Source organism: Calliphora vicina, chromosome 2, assembly GCF_958450345.1.
Source record: "Calliphora vicina chromosome 2, idCalVici1.1, whole genome shotgun sequence".
In the NCBI taxonomy this organism is placed as follows: Eukaryota; Metazoa; Arthropoda; class Insecta; order Diptera; family Calliphoridae; genus Calliphora; species Calliphora vicina.
The window spans coordinates 25,079,771-25,099,712 of record NC_088781.1 but is presented as its reverse complement, the minus strand read 5'-3'; the positions used below and the strand labels follow the sequence as shown (position 1 = coordinate 25,099,712).

General features: G+C 32.2%; 2 protein-coding genes across 5 annotated transcripts in view; one reads left to right on the top strand and one right to left on the bottom strand.

Annotated features, from left to right (window-relative positions):
• LOC135951776 (uncharacterized) overlaps positions 1 to 11,322 on the bottom strand; it is a 28,864-nt gene extending 17,542 nt beyond the window's left edge. Inside the window, exons 1-2 of one of the 4 annotated variants that reach the window (XM_065501496.1) lie at positions 11,094 to 11,322; positions 10,635 to 10,840 (exon numbers count right to left, since the gene is read on the bottom strand). In XM_065501496.1, the coding sequence (XP_065357568.1) occupies positions 10,635 to 10,698 (64 nt within the window). In that variant the 5' untranslated portion in view covers positions 10,699 to 10,840; positions 11,094 to 11,322. Of the gene's footprint in view, positions 1 to 10,634 lie in introns of all 4 variants that reach the window. The other 3 variants (XM_065501499.1, XM_065501498.1, XM_065501495.1) reach the window with 3 other exon arrangements.
• LOC135951775 (uncharacterized) overlaps positions 1 to 19,942 on the top strand; it is an 88,397-nt gene that overhangs the window by 14,614 nt on the left and 53,841 nt on the right. The window lies entirely within an intron of this gene.

The following is a 19,942-nucleotide window of genomic DNA, read 5'->3' as shown; positions in this document are numbered from 1 at the left end:
AAAAATATAACACATTTCGCTATATTTCCATTAGAAATTCCAAATAATGAAAAATTTGACCTTTGACCTTCACGATTTAAGGGTTAACGTTTTCCGATTTTAGGAAAACTTTCAGACTATATTTAAAATTACCTGGACTATAATAACAGATTTTACTTAAAATTAATAACAGTAAGGAAATTGTGCTCATTCGCCAAAAAATTAGTTTTTCTCGAAAATCGCAAAATTTATATCGCAGGTACGGAAAAACTATAGGGGGTATTGACATACTTTTTCCACATTTTTATTCCCTATTATGTTGGCAATAAAATTTGTTTAACAACATTTTTAAAAATTTGAAATTGGAGTTTTGAAACTGCCGTTAAAAAAATATTTTGTTTTGGTCATACCTGCGAATAGGTTAACTGTATCCTATGAAGATAAAAACTCATATACAAGTAAATATGGATATATTTTAAGTAAGAATAAACTTTTGTTTTAATATTTCTCAAAATATGTTCATTTTGTTCCTACATGAGTGGCCTGAGACACGTTAACCAATTTTTGTCTTTTATATCTTATTAGAACGACAATTACGTACACATTTCGATTCTTTTAAATTAAATTGCAAAAGTAATTATTTAATGGCAAAAATTTAAAAAAAACTAAAAAAATGCATTTTTTCCCCTTGTAAATGCACCACAAAATTTTCTGAAGACCCCAGATATCTTCGGGATCCAATAATTCTGTCAGACATGCTTTCGAGAAGTTTGCTATTTAAAATCAGCAAAATCGGTCCATAAATAACGGAGATATGAGCAAAAAACCGGGAGAACATCGATTTTTGACCTACATATATCTGGATTAATATAGACAATATGGATATATAATGATAGATATTTCAAAGACCTTTGCAACGACGTATATAAGACCATAGTAAGTTGGACCTACAATGGGTCAAAATCGGGGAAAATATTTTTGAACCCGAATTTTTTTTACATTAATTTTTTTTCCAAAAAAAAAAAAAATTTAAATTATGTTTACCTAAAAATATTTAAAATTTTTATTTTAAAGTATAATTTGGTGAAGGGTATATAAGATTCGGCACAGCCGAATATAGCTCTCTTACTTGTTTCTATTAAGATGATATACATATATAAGATCCGATACAGCTGAATATATCACGCTGACTTTATAAAACCAAAACTATTTTCAAACAATTTTTTTGCATTAAATTAATACGTGGAAAAATAATGAAAGAAATATACCAGCAAATTTTAATGAATGGAAATTTTGCGTTTATTTAATCAAAATATTTATGATTTACACCTTAGACTAATAAAAACGACATACACAGCAAACAGACAAAATTTTAATATTTGATTGATTTTTATTACAAACAAAACATTAATATACAAATACAATAAAATAAAACCACAATAAAATTGTATTCTATTCGTATTGTGCTGGTCTAACTAAACTAAACGAAAAACTAGAGTTGAATAGAATAGAATCGTGTTTGATTTTTAACCATTCAAACCCACAAATTCAAATTAAATTTCACATTGAACATACAAAAGTGTTTTATCACTAAATTGAATAATGTAGAGTGAAATGTTAATAGAAATAGAGAGAGAGATGGGCAGAGAGAAATAAATTCTAAACAACCTTAACAATAAATCACAAATATAATAAAAAAAAACTGAAGTGTACTGTAGTGAACACAACACTTATATATATATATTAATAATATTTCTTACAGTGTACAAGTATAAATTGTACGAATATTTGATGATGTTGATGATGATGCTGATACAGATATTCAGATACCGAGCTATACACTGACGCTGATTCTGACGCTGTATTACTAAAGTGTGATTTTTTGCACAGATAAATAGATTTTAAATTGTTTATACTAATTGAATACAATGCCAAATACTTACTGGTCGGTCACACAATGGAATGGAATGGAAAATATAAATAAATAAATAAATACCTACTTTTAGTATGGGTAGGTACACAACGCAAAATTACCATCTTAAATTATAAAATGCACTCACAGCCGATTCAAGATAAAGAACGAATAAAAAATAAAAAATACATAAATAAAATTACACAATAAAAGTTAAATACACAATATATCACATAGATACACTAGTTTAGTTGTGTGGCTGTAGGTTGAAAGAAAATAACACCTCAATGTTAGTTATAATGACATGTCTAAGTGGTGCCTCTCACTTGTAATTGGAATTAACAAAGAAATTCTTAAAAATGTGATAAATGTGAACAAATTTACAAGTCTTAAATGTTTGTTACACTGAAAAGTGTTAGAGGGCATCATTAGATAAGCGTATCAAAATGTGTATGCAAACAATTGAAATTAAGAGTACACAGGGTAAACAGAGTTATTGTTACGATAACAAGCATTTTGGGTTCAAATATTTATTATTAAGACCATGGGTTATTTATTATTGGTTGACAGAGACTTGCGCTCACCAAATTTTCAGAGCATTCAGGGCGTAATCAAGTGTTATTTGTTTGCAATATCTTTAAATCGTTTCCACAACAATTGCATGTTCGCTCCAGAACCACTCGAGTCTCACTCGGCCATATTTGAATTCAGAGACAGCTGTATCAATCGGAAGTTTTTCCCCAGGAAAGAGACTTAAAATATCTTTCAGATACTTCTACCAAAATGTGAGTGGGAGATAATTATTTTTGTAGTTCTATTTAAACACAATATAATTTAAACATAAAAAGATATTTATGAAAAACATCAATTACAAAAAAAATTTGTAATTTCTGGAATACAATTAGAAACTTCTGAAATATAATTGAACATGTCTAAATTACAATTAAAAAATACTTGTAAAACTTCTAGGAAAATGTAGTGTGTTGTGCGGTCCACTGGCCAATCGACCTCAAAGGGATTGATGTAAAACGTGTATTGCGTAAAATCTGCGGGTATCAGGAACAAGTTCCCTAATTTCATCAGAACACATTCCATTGTAGAGCCGATAGAACAGTGAAACGCAGCCCACATTACGAGAGTTGGATACCCTACTGTCACCAATAATCACCTTCGCCCTCTCCTGTACGCGGTCGAGCAGCTTCAAAATGGACTTTGAAGCACCGGCCCCTACATGGGAATTGTATTACATTATCGGTCGGATATAGGCGGTGTAAATAGGATGGAGTGAAGTAATTCCTACACCGTTTCAAAAAACCTAGACACTTGAATGCTTCTTTCGACACTTGAAAAATGTGTTCAGACCAGCGGACATCAAAATGTATTTTTATGCCACAATATTTACACCATCCATAAATACAGATGAAGCAACATTGTCTGTTGTTCGTTTTTGTGTCGATGAGTCTTGTGAGCGTTGAAAGCGACCCTATCCGCACGTCCCATTCAGAGATTGTCACAAGGTCCCGATTAAGGGAATCATTCATGTTTTGCCTCATTGCCCCAATCTCCGACAGACAGGCTTGGTCTATAACTCAATGAATATGAATGGCAAATGTTGGTGTCATTTGCAAAAAAATAGATAGGGTTGGAAGTTTGACGTACGATAAGGACGTAAAATAAGGAATGGTATTCAGGCAGCCATCCAAAACCTTCATCTCGTACAGCTCACTTGGGTCCAATGATCGTTCCCTTTGTGATAAAAAATTAAGGAATATAGTTGGAGAAAGAACGGAGCCTTGCGGTACCCCTGAATTTCTCTTGAACTCGTTTGATGAGATCCCATCTATAACAACTCGTATAGTGCGATCTCTGAGAAAGCGCGATATAAATCGAGAGAAGTTATTACCGACACCAAATGCAATAAGCTGAAGCACACCGTTTCCTCACCAAAGCTTATAGTGAATGTATTTCATCAGTTTCAATGTACGAGAGATGGTTTGTGCAGTTCAGAAGTGGTGATCTGGTTGAAAAATTGTGTCTGAATTACAATCCAATAGAACCTTGGTGCAAATTTCATCCCGATCGGAAGACATCGATTTCAAAAATTGGTCCACTTGAAATCCCCCCTAGGTACTTATAAAATTCTAAAATGATTTAGCTATGTCCGTCCATCTGTCTGTTGAAGGCAAGAGAAGACAAATTAGATCCAACCAAAACAAAATGAACAAGCCGAAATTCACCACTGATATTTTCTAGTAATACTAGTAGGTTCTAATTATCTTATATGTATATCCTAAAGAGAAATTCTTAAACTTTTAGATTTTGTTTAACAAAATTTTAAAAAGTTTAGTTAAAATCTTAAGAAACTTGAAGAGGCCAAAATAGACTTGCTGTATAAAATTCCCCAAAAAGATTAATGTTTATCTGCATTTTCCTTTCCTTTGCGATCGTTTTGAAAACGAATATGTAAAAGGGTACCTACAAACCCCTTAGGAACGGCTCTCAAAGTAAGGCAACTTGCCTTACTTTGTGCAATTTATTTATTATAGTTACCGAGTTATACTCATTTGAGTATTCTTGGTCCGGTTTTTTCAAAATATCAGAAACAATTTTGGACCGATTTTGTTATAATCTTTTTAAGGAATCTGTCAAATTGTGCAGGATGACATATTTATATGATGGAAACAGTTTTCTTTCGCTTAGAATGCGAACGAAATCTTTCATTCGATATTGTGGAACAAGAAATTAAAACCACTATAGAAAAAATGACAGCACCTATTGTTCTTTACTACTTTTGTTTTTTATACTTTCTGTTCGTTATATTGAGCGTACAATTTTCGAATTGTTCGCTATATAAGGTTGTCAATGTTAAAAATTTGGTCGTTTGTTTTTTCTCACCATTCGTTATATCGAGCATACAATTTTTGAAACGTTAGATAGTATTAAACAATTGTTTGACCTCGCCTATGACTGGGAGTATATGAAAAAATTCAAATATTTATTCCTTACAGTAGAACTCACAACTTCAAATCAACAAATCATAAAATCAAATAAAATCTAAACGTTCAAATAATATTTTTACAAATTAGTTCTAATTGTACGTATACAAGGAATTATTTTCTATACTTAGAAATCCACTTATTTCCATTGAATTGTAATTATTATGTATTGAATTTAATTTATTAATATTCAATATTGTCTCTAACAAAATAAAAAGGAAAAGAAATAGAACGAATAAAAGTATGTGTGTTCTTGTATGTAGTATGTAATTGAAATATTTATTTATTTCTGTACACACTCATAATATTGATTTAAATCAAATTGAAAGGATATTAACGAGGCAGCGGAAGAGTCCTTACAAATGAAATGTATGTATTGACAACACACAATACACATTTATGGTTGAGAAGTAAGTTCAATACTACAATTTCTTTTTGACAAATACTATACTTATTAATTGAAGTAGTTACAGTGGTGAATATAATTATGGGTGACTAGTTTGAAATAAATGGTAGTCTTCTTTGCTTTTTAAGCACGACTTCTCGAATATTCCTGTATTCAGATCATAATTGGTCATAGCTCACATATAAGGCCAACTTCCGAAAATGATTTTATAGTGCATAAATTTCTTTGAAATTTTTAGTAATGTGAGAACTACTTAAACGAATATAAAAAAGTATGTGTCTAAATTTGTAAATTTATCAATTTATATTTATTTAATTTTATCAGTATCAAAAATCTAGAACACCAAATAAAAGTATTCTATAAATAATTCTTAATTATAACAATTAAGAGAGTTATATTCGGCTGGGCCTAATCTTGTGTACCCATCATAAATATGTGACAATAAAATATTTCTCTAATCTTCACAAAAATTGGTAGAAAGATTTAAGTTTATAAAATTTGTTTATGTCCAATTTCATTACGATATTAATAATAATTAAAGACAATTATGTTCAAGTCATTTTCTGAGGGGTACCTTGTATGGGAACTGGGGAAAAATATTGCCCGATTTTCGCAATTCCTTACAGTATAATTTCAGAGTACTTAGAATTAATTTATGCAAAATTTTATCAGGATTGCCACAAAATCAACATACATAGAATATCTGGGGGACATTTGTATTGGAGTGTAGATGAAAACATAGACCGATATTACCTATACCAAACAAATCTTATCAACAGAGAGTATTTGTGGAAATTTTCAGCTAGCAGATCCTTTCGTTTTTTTAACAGACAGACGGACTGACATAGCTAGATCGTCTTGAAACCCTATAAAGACCCAGAATATAAATGTTGTGGGTCTCAAAAATCCGTTAAAAAATCTATTTGAATAAATCTATGCAGCAAACGAACAAATAATGTTCTTCACTGAGTAAAAAAAAAACATTTTTTTTTTTAATTTCAATAATTTATTTTGGGAAGTGGACCTTATATGGAAGCAATGACCAATTATGTACCGACTGCTATGAAATTAGTCGGTGTATGACTAATGATTTTCAATAGATTGAGTATCTTTTGAACGCGGTTTTAGTTTTTAATAATTAAAATGTCATTTTGATGTGTACATATTTTTTCTCACTTAGTTATTGAACATTATAGCGTAAACAAAATGTTTTTTGCTTCAAAAATGTCGAATTTTGTATCAACAAAGCTTTATATGCGGGAATTTTTGCTTTACACTTTTAATTTGAAAAAAGTGTCGCTAAGCTCACCGATTGCTCACCGAAGCTTATGGTGTTCCATCGGTTTCAACGTACGAGATATGGTTTGTGCGGTTTAAAAGTGGTGATTTTGAAAAGGAAGACAAAGATCGCCCAGGCCAACCAAAAAAGTTTTAAGGCCAAGAATTGGATGCATTACTTGATGTAGAACTCAACAAGATCTTCAAAATCTTTGGCAGCTACTCAAGCAGCAATTTCAAAACGTGTGTGAGCAGCAGGATTCAACCAAAATCAGGGAAATTGGGCAGTTGAAGCCGAGAGACCATGAATGACGATTTTGCATGTCCGAAATTATGCTTGAATGCTATAAAAGAAAATAATTTTTTCATCGAATTATTACTGCTCTGTATTTGGTGGGACCAAATGGGTCCTATCTATTATGAGCTGTAACTATTATGAGCACGAGACCATCACAGGAAACATGTACCGATCTGATCTCGCATCTGATTCGTTTGAAGCGAGCATTGGCCGAATAATGTCCAGACATGAACCGTAATATTAAATCATTATAATATGAATATAATTCATGGTGACATGAATTTTGTACATTTAAAACTTATTTGGAGCGCAATTTGTGGAGATACATTTATAAATTAAACATTTATGAACGATAACGTCCAATTTCGGAAGGACATTTGTATGGGGGCTAGGTGAAATAATGCACCGATTTCAGCCAGTTTCAAAAGGCTTGGTCCTTGGGCCAAAAAAAATAATATGTACCAAATTTGATCGAAATATCTTCAAAATCGCGACTCAGAAAGTGATTCTAAGCCGATCGGTATACTTTAAGGTGGGTGTTAGACTAATATTTTTGGGCGCTACAAACATCTGCACAAACGCATAATACCCTCTCCACTATGGTGGTGTAGGGTATAAAAATTAAATTTTAATTTTCAATTGCGAATATCTCGTAAATACACATCTGCTCAAAATAATAGATACACCTAATTGGAAAAAATTTAAATGGCGGTAACATTGAAAATTTCCTCGCAAGCGTTAAGAATACATCATATTATTAAAATTTCTATCTGGCAATGTCATGTCAGTCAAAAATCTGGCAACTATTTGCTTTCATGTTGATTTTTAAAAACGAATTTATTTGAATTATAAAAAATTATTTGCTCATAAAAATAGATACACATCAGTAATTTGTAATTTGTTTATATACAATTTTTTTTTGTGCAATTTTTTGTTCCTATTTACGTGAAACAGTAAGTATAATTTAAATTTTAGCAACAATTTTATAAAAAATAGGACTCTTTTGAAGAAAATGGGACGAAATCATCATTGTACCGAAGATGAGAAAAAAATTGTTCAAACGATGAGAAATCAAGGAAAATCATTACGGGAAATAGCAAAGAGCATAGGAAGATCTTTACATTTTGTCCAAAATGCTTTATCTAAAAAACAAAAAAGAGAAACTCGCGGTAGACCAAAGAAAACCAGTCCAGAAACAGATAGGCGGATCGTCCTTATGGTTAAAAAAGACCCTTTCATATCATCGAAAGCTATTTCTGCGGAGCTATGTAACGAAATCAGTCCACAAACAGTTCGTCGTCGTCTTTTACAAGCTAAATTGCCGGGAAGAATTGCCAGAAAAGTGCCACTAATGCGCCAAAAAAATATCAAGACAAGATTAGAATTTGCTAAAGAGCACTTACAATGGTCCGGGTGTGAAGGCGAAAAAAAATGGAGAAATATTTTATGGAGCGACGAAACAAAAATAAATTTGTTTGGAAACGACTGCCAAAGAAATGTACGCCGACCAAAAGGAAAAGAATTCCACGTTAAATTTACAAAAAATACGGTAAAACATGGCGGGGGAAACATAATGGTTTGGGGTTGCTTTTCATGGAATGGTGTTGGTCCGATATTCCGAATAGAAGATACCATGAATGCTAGTGGGTATAGAGACATATTGGAAAACGTAATGCTTCCATATGCATCGGAAAATATGCCATTAATATGGACATTCCAGCAGGACAACGACCCAAAACATAGTTCAAGATTAGTTAAAAACTGGTTCTTGGAGAATAACGTACCTGTTTTAAGCTGGCCCAGCCAATCCCCTGATTTAAACCCAATAGAAAACTTGTGGAGTGAATTAAAGATAAGGCTTTCGAAGGAAGTTTTCAAAAATAAAGACGATTTATGGGAGAAAACGCAAAAAATATGGTACGAGATTCCATTGGAGAAGTGTCAGAACTTGATATCCAGTATGCCCAGAAGAGTGGAGAAAGTTTTACAAAACAAAGGTGGATATACTGGATACTAGCTTTACTTTAATAATAAACTAATTTTTTTAAGATAAAATTTATTAGCTTTTGTTTAATAAGAATTTTTAAAAATGTATCTATTATTATGAGCACCAAATTTTTCGAAATTTAAGAAATTTAATTTACTTTATAATATTTATTATTAATTATGAAATATTTTGTTTTTGTTTTTTACTCTCCTTTTAACTATAAATAAAAATCGACTGAATTTTTTTTATAATTTTACAATATACCATTATTTTTTTTCGTTTTTAAAAAATAAATTTTGGTGTATCTATTATTTTGAGCAGATGTGTATATTCTTTTATATTCCATATATATAAAAATATTTCAAATCGGATAGATAAATCGGATAGATAAAATCATATACCTCGCTTTAGGGCCTTGAGGCTCCGGACTATCCATTTAGAAGTTACAGATTTATTTCCACTTTTTAATAGTGCGAATTGATCGAGAAAAACTATAGGTATTTTCGAATTCTATGGCATCCAATAAAACAGAATTGCTAAATTAGAACTCCTGCATATTTTCTAGGTACCTTATCCAATATTTAAAGGAATAAATGTAAACATTTTCCAATATTTTGTGGGTTATTTAAAAAATGTTTAATCTTTACAGATCAAATCAATAACTAAGCCATTAAAAAATGTCGAAATATTATAACATATTAAGAAATGTTCGTAAATAATTAGGTCTGCTAAACAGTAACATTCTACCATTTTGCTTGTTAGTAGGTTCTTGCCAAGAAACGAATCAATTGTCATCGGCTTATTGCAAAAACGCCCTTAATCTTGTAATAAGTACACAAAAATGTGAAATATTTCAATTCTTTAGACATGTTTGCGTTGTAGAGTTCAAGTTTTCTATTAGCCTAAGGCTATGACTTGTTTCCTGAACAACTAAAACAACGAAAATGCTACACTTATGACCCATTCTGTAAAGGACAGAAGTTGAAAAATAAAAAAACATACATATACCAACCAAGAAAAGCTCTTACTTACACTTGAGTTTAATAGAAAAAAAGGACATTTTTACATCGTAACCAAATGAAACCAAAAAGAAAAAAATCCCCTAAAACAGTTAACAACAACAGCAATTTTGTTAAGGAAAGACGACAACAGAAAAATGAGTGTGAAACGATTAAAAGAGATTTAAAGGGTGGGAGGTAGGCTACGAAGAGCTAAGGAAGGGGCAGGCAAGGACATAAAAACGCAGAGAAAACAACGCAAGAGAACTAAAATAGGCTGCGACATTAAAGAAGGAAAGAAATTTTATAACCAAATGTAAGGGGAAAAAGAAAAAGAAAAGAAAATTGTTATTCAACCATAAGAATAAGAACAAGCTAAGAAAATATTGGTATAAAAATAAATTTTAGAAAAAAACTTTGAAACAAAATTAGATTATAAGGCAGAATTTTGGGATTAGGTTTTTTTCATAAACATTATTTCCTTTATTACCTTTTTTATAACAATAAAATGGGTTTTACTTTGAAAATAAAAAAAGAAAACCATTAATTTAAAAAAGAGATTTCTGAGAAAAGGGAGGCGGGAGAGGAAAATGTTTGAATGTAAATGTGTGTGTATGTCTGTGTTGGTTGTGATTTTATAACCGTTTTTTCATTTTTTGTTGTTATGTAACGTAAAATTCCAAGTTTATTTGAAAAACAGAGGAAAAGGAAGTTGACCTTTTGATTAACAAAAATGTTAATTTTCTATTTTTAGGTTAAATTTTAAAATATTTCTCTTACCTTGTTGTACGGTTAACATTAACACCAAAGCTGAGGCCAAGATTAAATATTGCATATTGTACATTTTTCTTACAATTACAGCTATTTATTTATGTAATTTGTGTGATTTTTTTTAATATTCAATTAAATAAATATGTTTGCTTAAACACTTGAATAATATTTTTTTCGGATGTTTAGCACGTTCTATTAGTTTGTAAATTTGTTTTCTAAAATATAAATAATTTATAAATTTTTTTATTTATATAAAAATTAATTTATTCTTTTTGCTTGCGTTGTGTTGCTGTTTGTTGTTGATTTGAATATTCGTCTCAACAATATTTGCTTTTTATTTTTATTTTTTTATTTCTAACAAACATACACAAACATAAAATGTAAATTTATTTTTTTATATATTAGATTAAATTTTGTGTTTTTTTTCCAACTTTTTTATGTACTCAAACAAAAATTTAACACACTAACAACCACAATTTAGTAGTATACCGACACAAGCTTCTAGGGAATAATGATATTAAAACAAAATCCGCCCGTTAACTTTATAACCGAGTTTTATTGTACTGTTCTTCAAATGCTGTTTGTTGTTGCTGTTGTTGCTGTAGTTATTATTAATATAATATATTTTAATAATTTAGTTCAAACCGCCGCTCGATGTTTAATGTTCAAAATGACAAAGTGAAATAAGTTTCAACGAATTTTCCCCAATTGCAATTTGGATACACAAATGTACTACTACTGCTGGATGAGACAAACATCTGTGTAGTAGTCGTAGTAGCAGTAGTAGCAGCAGCAGTAGCTAGCAGCAGCGCCAGCACCATGACCATAGAAAAATATTAGATTTAACTTATTGTCTCCAATGTATTCATTCACATACATTGGATGGATTCCTCCCTAAAGTTCTTGAAATGAGAGCACAAATACTAATAATTAAGAACCAACAAGCAGCGAAGGAGAGTATTAAAACGTAAACAAAAAAAGAGCTTTAAAGTTTTCATTCTCTCTCTCAGATGTTTAGTTTTGAAAGCGTTAGAAATTGAAGTTTAAACTACAGTAAAGCTTAAATAAATATAACAAATCTTTAAAGCACCAGATATAGAATTAACCGAGACTACACAAAGAAATGGACATAGGCATAAACATAGCCCAGGTGCGGATCCAGGTCAGCCAAATGAGGGGGTTTAAATAATTTAAAATTTATTTTACATTTTTCTTTCTCATATTAAAGCTATTCGGTTTTGGGGGGGAATTCCATAGCCATACATAGATACCCTGGCAGCATTTTCTAACGTAGAAGTTTCTGCCTCGTAACGCTGACATATAGAAGTAATATGTGTCAAAACTTCTAGATTTGACGCAGTAATCACATTTGTCACAAACAATCTTTCAAATGCTGGCATTTTGAAAAAACTAAAACTCATCCTGATTCCTTAACCAGGAAAAGTGCTCGGTGAACCACAGTCATATAGGCCTTTTTGTTTTCTTGACACGCTAGAAAAATGCTTGGTAAGAATTATATATACTAGTTTTCAGGCGGCCTATGTGATTGACAATATGGCTTCAGAAAGGTAAAATCAACGTCAGTCGTTAACTTGGTTATCGTCTCAGTCAAAAAGACAACAATTGAAAATACTGTACAATCATAATTCTGGATTAGGGTTCCTAGATGGGAAAATTCTTCCGGGAATATTTGTTTAGAAATTTCCGGGAAATTTCGGGAACTTCTTTACAGTTTTATACTCTTCACCATAAGTGACAAGGGTATATATAATATTGTTATTCCGTAGAAGTTTCCAGATTTTTCATTTGCGACCCCATAAAGTAAATAAGCGGAGTCAATATAGGCATATACATATGTCTGTCCGTCCGAAGCCACCAAATAACTTACATACGTGATTGATATTGGGTGTATGATTTAAAAATGAGGGATTTACAATAGAATAACTTATATGTCATTTTGAAGGGCACAAACCATCTCTCGCACATTGAAACCGATGGAACACATTCACCATAAGCTTTGGTGAGCAATCGGTGTATTTCAGCGGCACTCTTTTTAATATGGAACAAAATTCGACTTTTTTGAAGCGATGTTCAATAACTAAGTTCAATAACTAAGTGAGAATAAATTCAGAATTGGTGATTTTGATACGGAAGACAAAGATCGCCCAGTCCAGACAAAAAAATTTGAAGACGAAGAATTGAAGGCATAACTCAACAAGAGCTCATTAGGAGCTACACAAGCAGCAATTTCAAAATGCTTTTGGATGAATCCAATACGAATTGAAGTCGACAGCCCTTGAAAGATGATTTTAAATGTCCGAAATGCTGTTTGGACGATATAAAAGAAAATCAGCCCAATTATGAAAAAAATTCCCCGTGAGTTTTTCCCTTTTCGTTTTTTAACATAGAATTTGAATAGGAAAAATTAGAGTTTTTTTCATAATTTGGCTGAATCAGAATCATTACTTTCGATGATAAATGAATCCATTACGGAAACGCGAAGCTTAAGAGACCGTACGTGATGCCCTGCCAACCAGCCGAATCGACACACCAAAGCCAAATATCCATGACGCTAAGGTAATTCTCTGTGGTGGGAGCAAAAGGGTCCTATGCATTATGAGCTGCTAAAGTCTGACCAGACCATCACTGGGAATCTTTACCGAATGCAACTGATTCGTTTGAAGCGAGTATTGACCGAAAAACGGCCAGACATTAAACCGTAATATTCCATAATGACAAAATTTTTTTAATAAAATTAAAAAAAAAAATCACATCAATTTTTTGTTTCACCACATTTTTTCATCCCAATTTTTTTCTCCACTAATAATAAGGAAGCTACTCTGGATATAAAAATCTATTTAAGATAATTTCTATTTCTCCAATAGAACTTTGATGTTCGAAACCGATAAAGGAATTGAATCATATAGTGTTACATTAGGTGGAATTTTATGCATAATGGTATATTTAACCTGCAAATTTCATAGGATGCAACAGTTGTACGATTCCTAGACAACGCATAGTTGGGGAACAGAAAAAACGTAACTTCCAAACGGATATCGTTTAAATCGGATAGAGAACAAAAATCTCTATAGCTCTATAGTCATGGGGAATTTTAATAAAATCGGACTATCTGTTTATAAGTTACAGATTTATTTCCTCTATTTTTGTCACTTCCCCTACTATGCGCCTTCTGAACGAAGTACAGAAATATCGTCTTGGTAAAGCACAAGACAGATTTAGTATTTATATGTGCAAAGAGAAAAATAGAAACCTTAACGATTAAAGTAGGACCGAAATTTCATTATAAGAAGCCATAATAAATGACAAATATAGGTAGTTTCTACGGGGCAATAATTTTTAAAAAGACAATAAGTAAAAGAAGCTATCAATACATCTTCATGAAAGCAGCTTGACCACTAGTGAATTTGCAGGTACATAATGAAAAGACTTACGTCAGGTTGAAAAAGAGAAGACCATGGTGGAGTGGCAAAAAAGATAGTTGAAATCATCTAAAGAATTTTTGATCTTTTGATAAGTTGTTCAACTACAAGCATGATGAACTACATATAATTAACCATTTCCACGACAGCCGGTTCTACGCACCGGAATGACCCGAGTTCACTCGGCCAAGGGCTGTCAACTCAGCAACCACTGCTGCTACAACAACAACAACATATAATTAACCCAAATTCATTACAGGACATGGTTGCTACAGACGGTATTTCTACCGTTTCGGTCATGATAATTCTCCCAGATATTCGCAATTTTGGACAACGTAGGAAACTCAAATCTGCCTTGGGGAAACATTGAACATAAAGATAACATAATCGAAGTTATGCGAAAATCGGAGGAAAGCTCAGACGCAGATCGATGTAAAGAATGCCTTTAACACAGCAACTGGAAGCGAATTCTTGATAGTCTACATATACATTGAATACCGGAATATCTAGCGTGGATTATTGGAAACTAATTCTCTGAAAGAGAACTATGTTATAATACAGACGAAGGTGCACAATCCAACACAATTACTGTAGGACTCTGTTCAATGGAATATTATTTAAAATATTGTTCTGAATCTGAGATTGCAGGACGAATCGAACACAATATGCCTTGCCGATGATATTATAACAACCGTCATATCGAGGAACGAGGCTAGTAACGTCAGAGGTTCCTGGATGAAATCATCTGGTCCAGATCTAGTGCAACTACCATATGATCCGCACTTACAATTAAGTTTGTAGCAAGGAAACTCAACTCGGTGTACAGATTATGTGTCATCAGAGTATGTAGTTGATGAAGAACAACATCTGATAAAGCAGGCCACGTCATGGTTGGAAAGATTCCAATCGATATACTGGCAGATGAAGCTAAGATATTGAGTACATCAAACGGAAATAAACGTTTAAATTTCGAAATTTCGAATTCGATTATGGCAGACGAAATGGGGACAAACCCGAAAATGTAGGTGGATCTCTTTGACTGATACCAAAAATTAAGATATGGGTGCACAGAAAACATGGTGAAGTAAACTAACATAGAGGATATTGGAGTTATGTACAAATATTTGTACCAGTCGTCTCATAAAATTGACCCTCGAGATTTGAGAAGGGTTTTAAGAAAGTTTTATCGGAGAGAGCCTTAATGTACATAGTATAGTCGATGTTATACTCGAGAAAAGAAAACTGGGATGCGATATGTAACTACTTACAAGGAGTTCATGAAAAGCTTTGAATTGAAGAGAAGAGGAGGAAGACTTGCGGATAGAGATTAAATAAATCTAACCGGCACTGAAATGTAATAATATATCAGACAGTTCCGCAGGATGATGAAGATAACCCGAGATAACTCCTATATATTATGCAAGATTTACAGACAAGTTGACATATAATTACTATGATTTCCACTACGAGTGTTACATTAAACCTCTACTGTATGTATGTGTTTGAATTGTTTTCATATTTAGCAAAAATAAGACAGACAGACACACAAATAAAAGCTTTTTTCTTTAAATAAGTGCAAATCTCTTGGGGTTGGAAGCTTAAACTTTTGCACCACTTCCCTACATTTTGATTGTGTGTCATGCTTTTCTCTTGTATCCTTCTTTTAACATCCTTTATGGACTCGTATTTTAGTTGTGTTGTGATTTTGTGATAATTTTACAAGTACTCGCACATTTGCCTTTTTTTTATTGATAACCTATAAAGTATCTCTTTCTTCTGTACTCTATTCTATTCTTCTATTCTTCTCTTTTTCGTTTTTTTTGTTTTTGACAGAGTATTTGTCTGTTTTGTACTTCTTTTGTGTTGCTATCGTTGTTGTTGCTGTGGTTGTGGCAATTATCGTTGTCGTTTATAGTTGCCGTGTTTCAAACATGCTCAATGTAAGTCACTGGCCCAAGTTGAGGTTATTAACGTATGAGTATGTATTTTACATAAATACATACATACATTTACGTATTTGTGTATCTATATATGCATATGTATTATATATAATTAGGGTAGACTCAAGAAAAGGTTTGGATGTTCCTATCTCAAATTAATGTTTAATGTTTTCCAATATTGAGTTTCTCAAAATGTTTGTCCTGGGTTCAGTATTTTGTGAGCTAGATCAAAGGATAAAAATGTTAATTTTTAGGTTTTATTTTTATTTTTTCATAATTCTCCCGCAAAGGAAACATTTGCAATATTGCTATCATTTGAAAGGTCTTTGTGAAAATATTAAAACTTTTGCAATTTGCAAACATTTTAAGTTGTTTAAATGGTCTACCTATCCTTGATTGAAACTGATTTGGAACAACTACCGTTACCTGTTGTCTTACTCTTACTTTTCGATCATCCGAAAGATTCCATATTGTTGCACAGACTTTCCAGCTGACGTTTAATATTATGGAGCCTGCTCGTACGGTTTTCTGATGACGAGAAAATCGTATGAAGTTCTTATCTATCGCAAATTTTATTTGCCATTCTAAGCGGTCTTCACTGATGGACAAAATTGCTTGAATTTGGGATGGTAGCCAAAGTTATTTTAAAATATCTTCCGATAACAAATCGGATGTTTTTCTATCCGATAATTCTACATCTGTAAAAAGTTTCTTGAGACGCTTATCTTCGAAGTCGTTGAGGGTTGATTATGATGTCTTGTATTTTTCGTGGATGTTGCACCAGCCATTATAAACTGCGACTCCATTTGTTTAAATCAAAGCAATGGGTCTGAACTCCATTTTAAATTTTCATATAAGAAGAATTTGATGGTGGAGATAAAAAATCGTCTTCCGAAGTTGACATCCTTACAACTTAAAATCTTTAAAATGCGGGGGGGCTGGGGTCATTGTATTTTATAAAAACGATTCCTTATAACTCAAATTAAAAAAAAAAGTAACAGTACTATATTCGGCTGTTCCAAACTAAACTTATTTTTTTTTTTCAAAATTGTTTTTGAAAATTTAAACATTTTTTTTTTTTAATTTTTTTTAAATTTTTTTAAAAAAAAATTTTAAATTATTAGTGAAAAAATATGTTGACCCATTGTAGGTCCAAATTACTATAGCCTTATATACATCGTTGCAATGGACTTTGAAATATGTATCATTAGATATCCATATTGTCTATATTAATGACTTAGTAATCCAGATAGATCAAAAATAGGGCAAAAATCGAGGTTATCCCGGTTTTTTCCTTATATCTAAGCCATTTGTTGGAAGATTTTCTCTCTTTTTATATAGCAACCGAGCCGGAAGAATTCCCGATATATTGATATATCAGTCATGTTTGTAAGTTATTTGCGGGCTACGGAAAGTTGATTTCAACATACAGAGCGACAAACGGACATGGCTATATCCAGTCGCAAATGAAAAATGTAGAAATTACAAACGGAATGACAAACTTATATATACCCTTGCCACTCATGGTGAAGGGTATAAAAACGATTGATAAATAGCTGTACGACTTAAAAATGCGGAATTTTTTCAAATTTTGTCATCTTTCTGGCATTCCGCGGCAAAAGCACTGTTTATCTTTTGAGGCCAAGAACGAATCAAGCCAATTTTGGATACTCTGTTCTGAAGTAAAGCTTATCCCTGAGAGAGCGTTCTGCATCGATCGAAACAAATAGTAGTCGGACGACGGATTGCATAACGTGGCCGAGTGTTGTCATGATAGAATAATACGGTTTAATGTCCGCATATTCAGGGCTCGCTTCAGTTGCGTTCGCCACAGATGATCTGTGATGATCTGGTCAGATTTCAGCAGCTCCCACCAAATACAGAACATTACCTTCGTATCATGGATATTTGGCTTTGGTGTCGATTCGGCAGGTTGACCGGGGTTATCGTATCGTAATGGATCCATTATTAATCGCAAGTAAAAATTCGGTGCAAAAATTATTTTCTTTTATAGCGTTCAAACATCATTTCGGATGTTACCTTCAATTCGTATGGTACCCCAATTCCCTGCTTTTGGTTGAATTCTGCTGTTCGCAAACGTTTTGAAATTGCTGCTTGAGTAGTTTCCAATGATTTTGCAAGTTCTTGTTGTGTTCGTCAACAATCTTCATAAAGTAATTCCTTCAATTCTTGGTCTTCAAAATTTTTTCGCTGCGACCAGGTCATGTTAAAATCAACACTTCTGACATTCGACATTTTGAAGCAAAAAATACATTTTTTTGTTTACACTATAATGTTGACCTTTTCCCATATTTTTGGCAACATATGGATTCCGAGACAAAGGAACTGCTCATCTTTTGAGGCCAAGAACGAATCAAGCCAATTTCGGATACTCTGTTCTGAAGTGAAGCGTATCTCAGAAAGAGCTTTCTGCATCGATCGAAACAAATAGTAGTCGGAAGGACGATTGAAAGAAATAGTAGTCGGACTATAAAGTGGGTTAGGCAAAACTCCCAACCACTTCTTTCTAAATAGTTTTTAACAGTTATTGCAACAAGTGACCGAGCGGGATGGAATATTGCGGTTTCATGTCTGTCCGCATATTCTGCGTGTTTTCCGTCCAATGTTCTTTTGAAACGAACCAGTTGCGTTCGATTTTGCAAACTCTTCAACAATCTTCATGGAGAAATGCCTCCAATTCTTGGTCTTCAGACTTTTCTGGCTGACCTGTACGATCTTCATCTTCCGTGTCAAAATCAGTGTTTGAAAAACTAGACTACAAGTAGCAGTAGCAACGAAAAAACGCAAGTAGTCTAGTTTAAAAATTAATAAAAACTCAGAGTCAGTCAATTACTACTACTACTGCTACCTTCACATTTTGGTAGCAGTAGTTGTAGTAGTACCAATAAAAGAAAAATTTAAAAGTAGCAGAGTAATTTAATTTCTATTGCTACCTTAAAAAAGAAAAAGTTTTCATGTAGCAGAGCCATTAGTTTTTTTATTAATTCTGCTACTTTTAAAATTTAGTAGTAATAGAAGTAGCAGTTAGGTAGTAGAAGAAGTAGCAGTTGAAGTAGCAGCTAAGTAGCAGTTGAGGTAGCAATAAAATAAGTCAAAATAAAAATCTTCAGCCAAAAAAGTATATTGTGTGTTGTTGTTGTGAATGTATATTTGTATAAGTTGGTCGTGTTGTAAACAAAAGTTCGGCTTTTTTCTTATACACACAGACAACACGATATTTCTTTTAGCAACACGAAAATCTGAGACGAATAAAAACGAATAATTCTTTCAAACACTCTCAAAACAAAAACAACACACAGTGTTTAATTCTGTCAATTATGGTGTTATGACTGAAGATTTTCTTTTTTGACTACTTTTATTGCTACCTTAACTGCTGCATCAACTGCTACTTAACTGCTACCTTATTTCTAAATAATAAAAATTAAAACTCGATATAGAGCAGTAGCAATGATTTGTATTTTTATGCTACTACTACATTTACAATTCATGTTTTATTACTACTGCTCTGTTAAGAGTTTTATATTTTGAAGGTAGCAGTAGTTTTAATTTAAAACAAGAAAACGAATAAAGTCAAATGCTACTGCTACCGCTACATACACTTTTTTGAAGCAGTAGTTGTAGCAACAGTTAAAAATTTGTTAGTTATAGTAGCTTTTTAAACACTGGTCAAAATCACCACTTCTGAAACGCACAAACCGTCTCTCGCACGTTTAACCTTCGCTTTACCAATACCCACCCGGGTGACCACTTAGTTTTTATTGGTTTAATATTTTTTTTAATTTTGTTTCGATTTAAATGAAATTTATACTCACTGAACAAATTTTAGAGTTCTATAGAATTTAATAGAAACATTTTAAACTTTTTATAAGGTTTTTAAAAATTTTTAAAATTTCGTTCGTCGCATATATTTATAGAA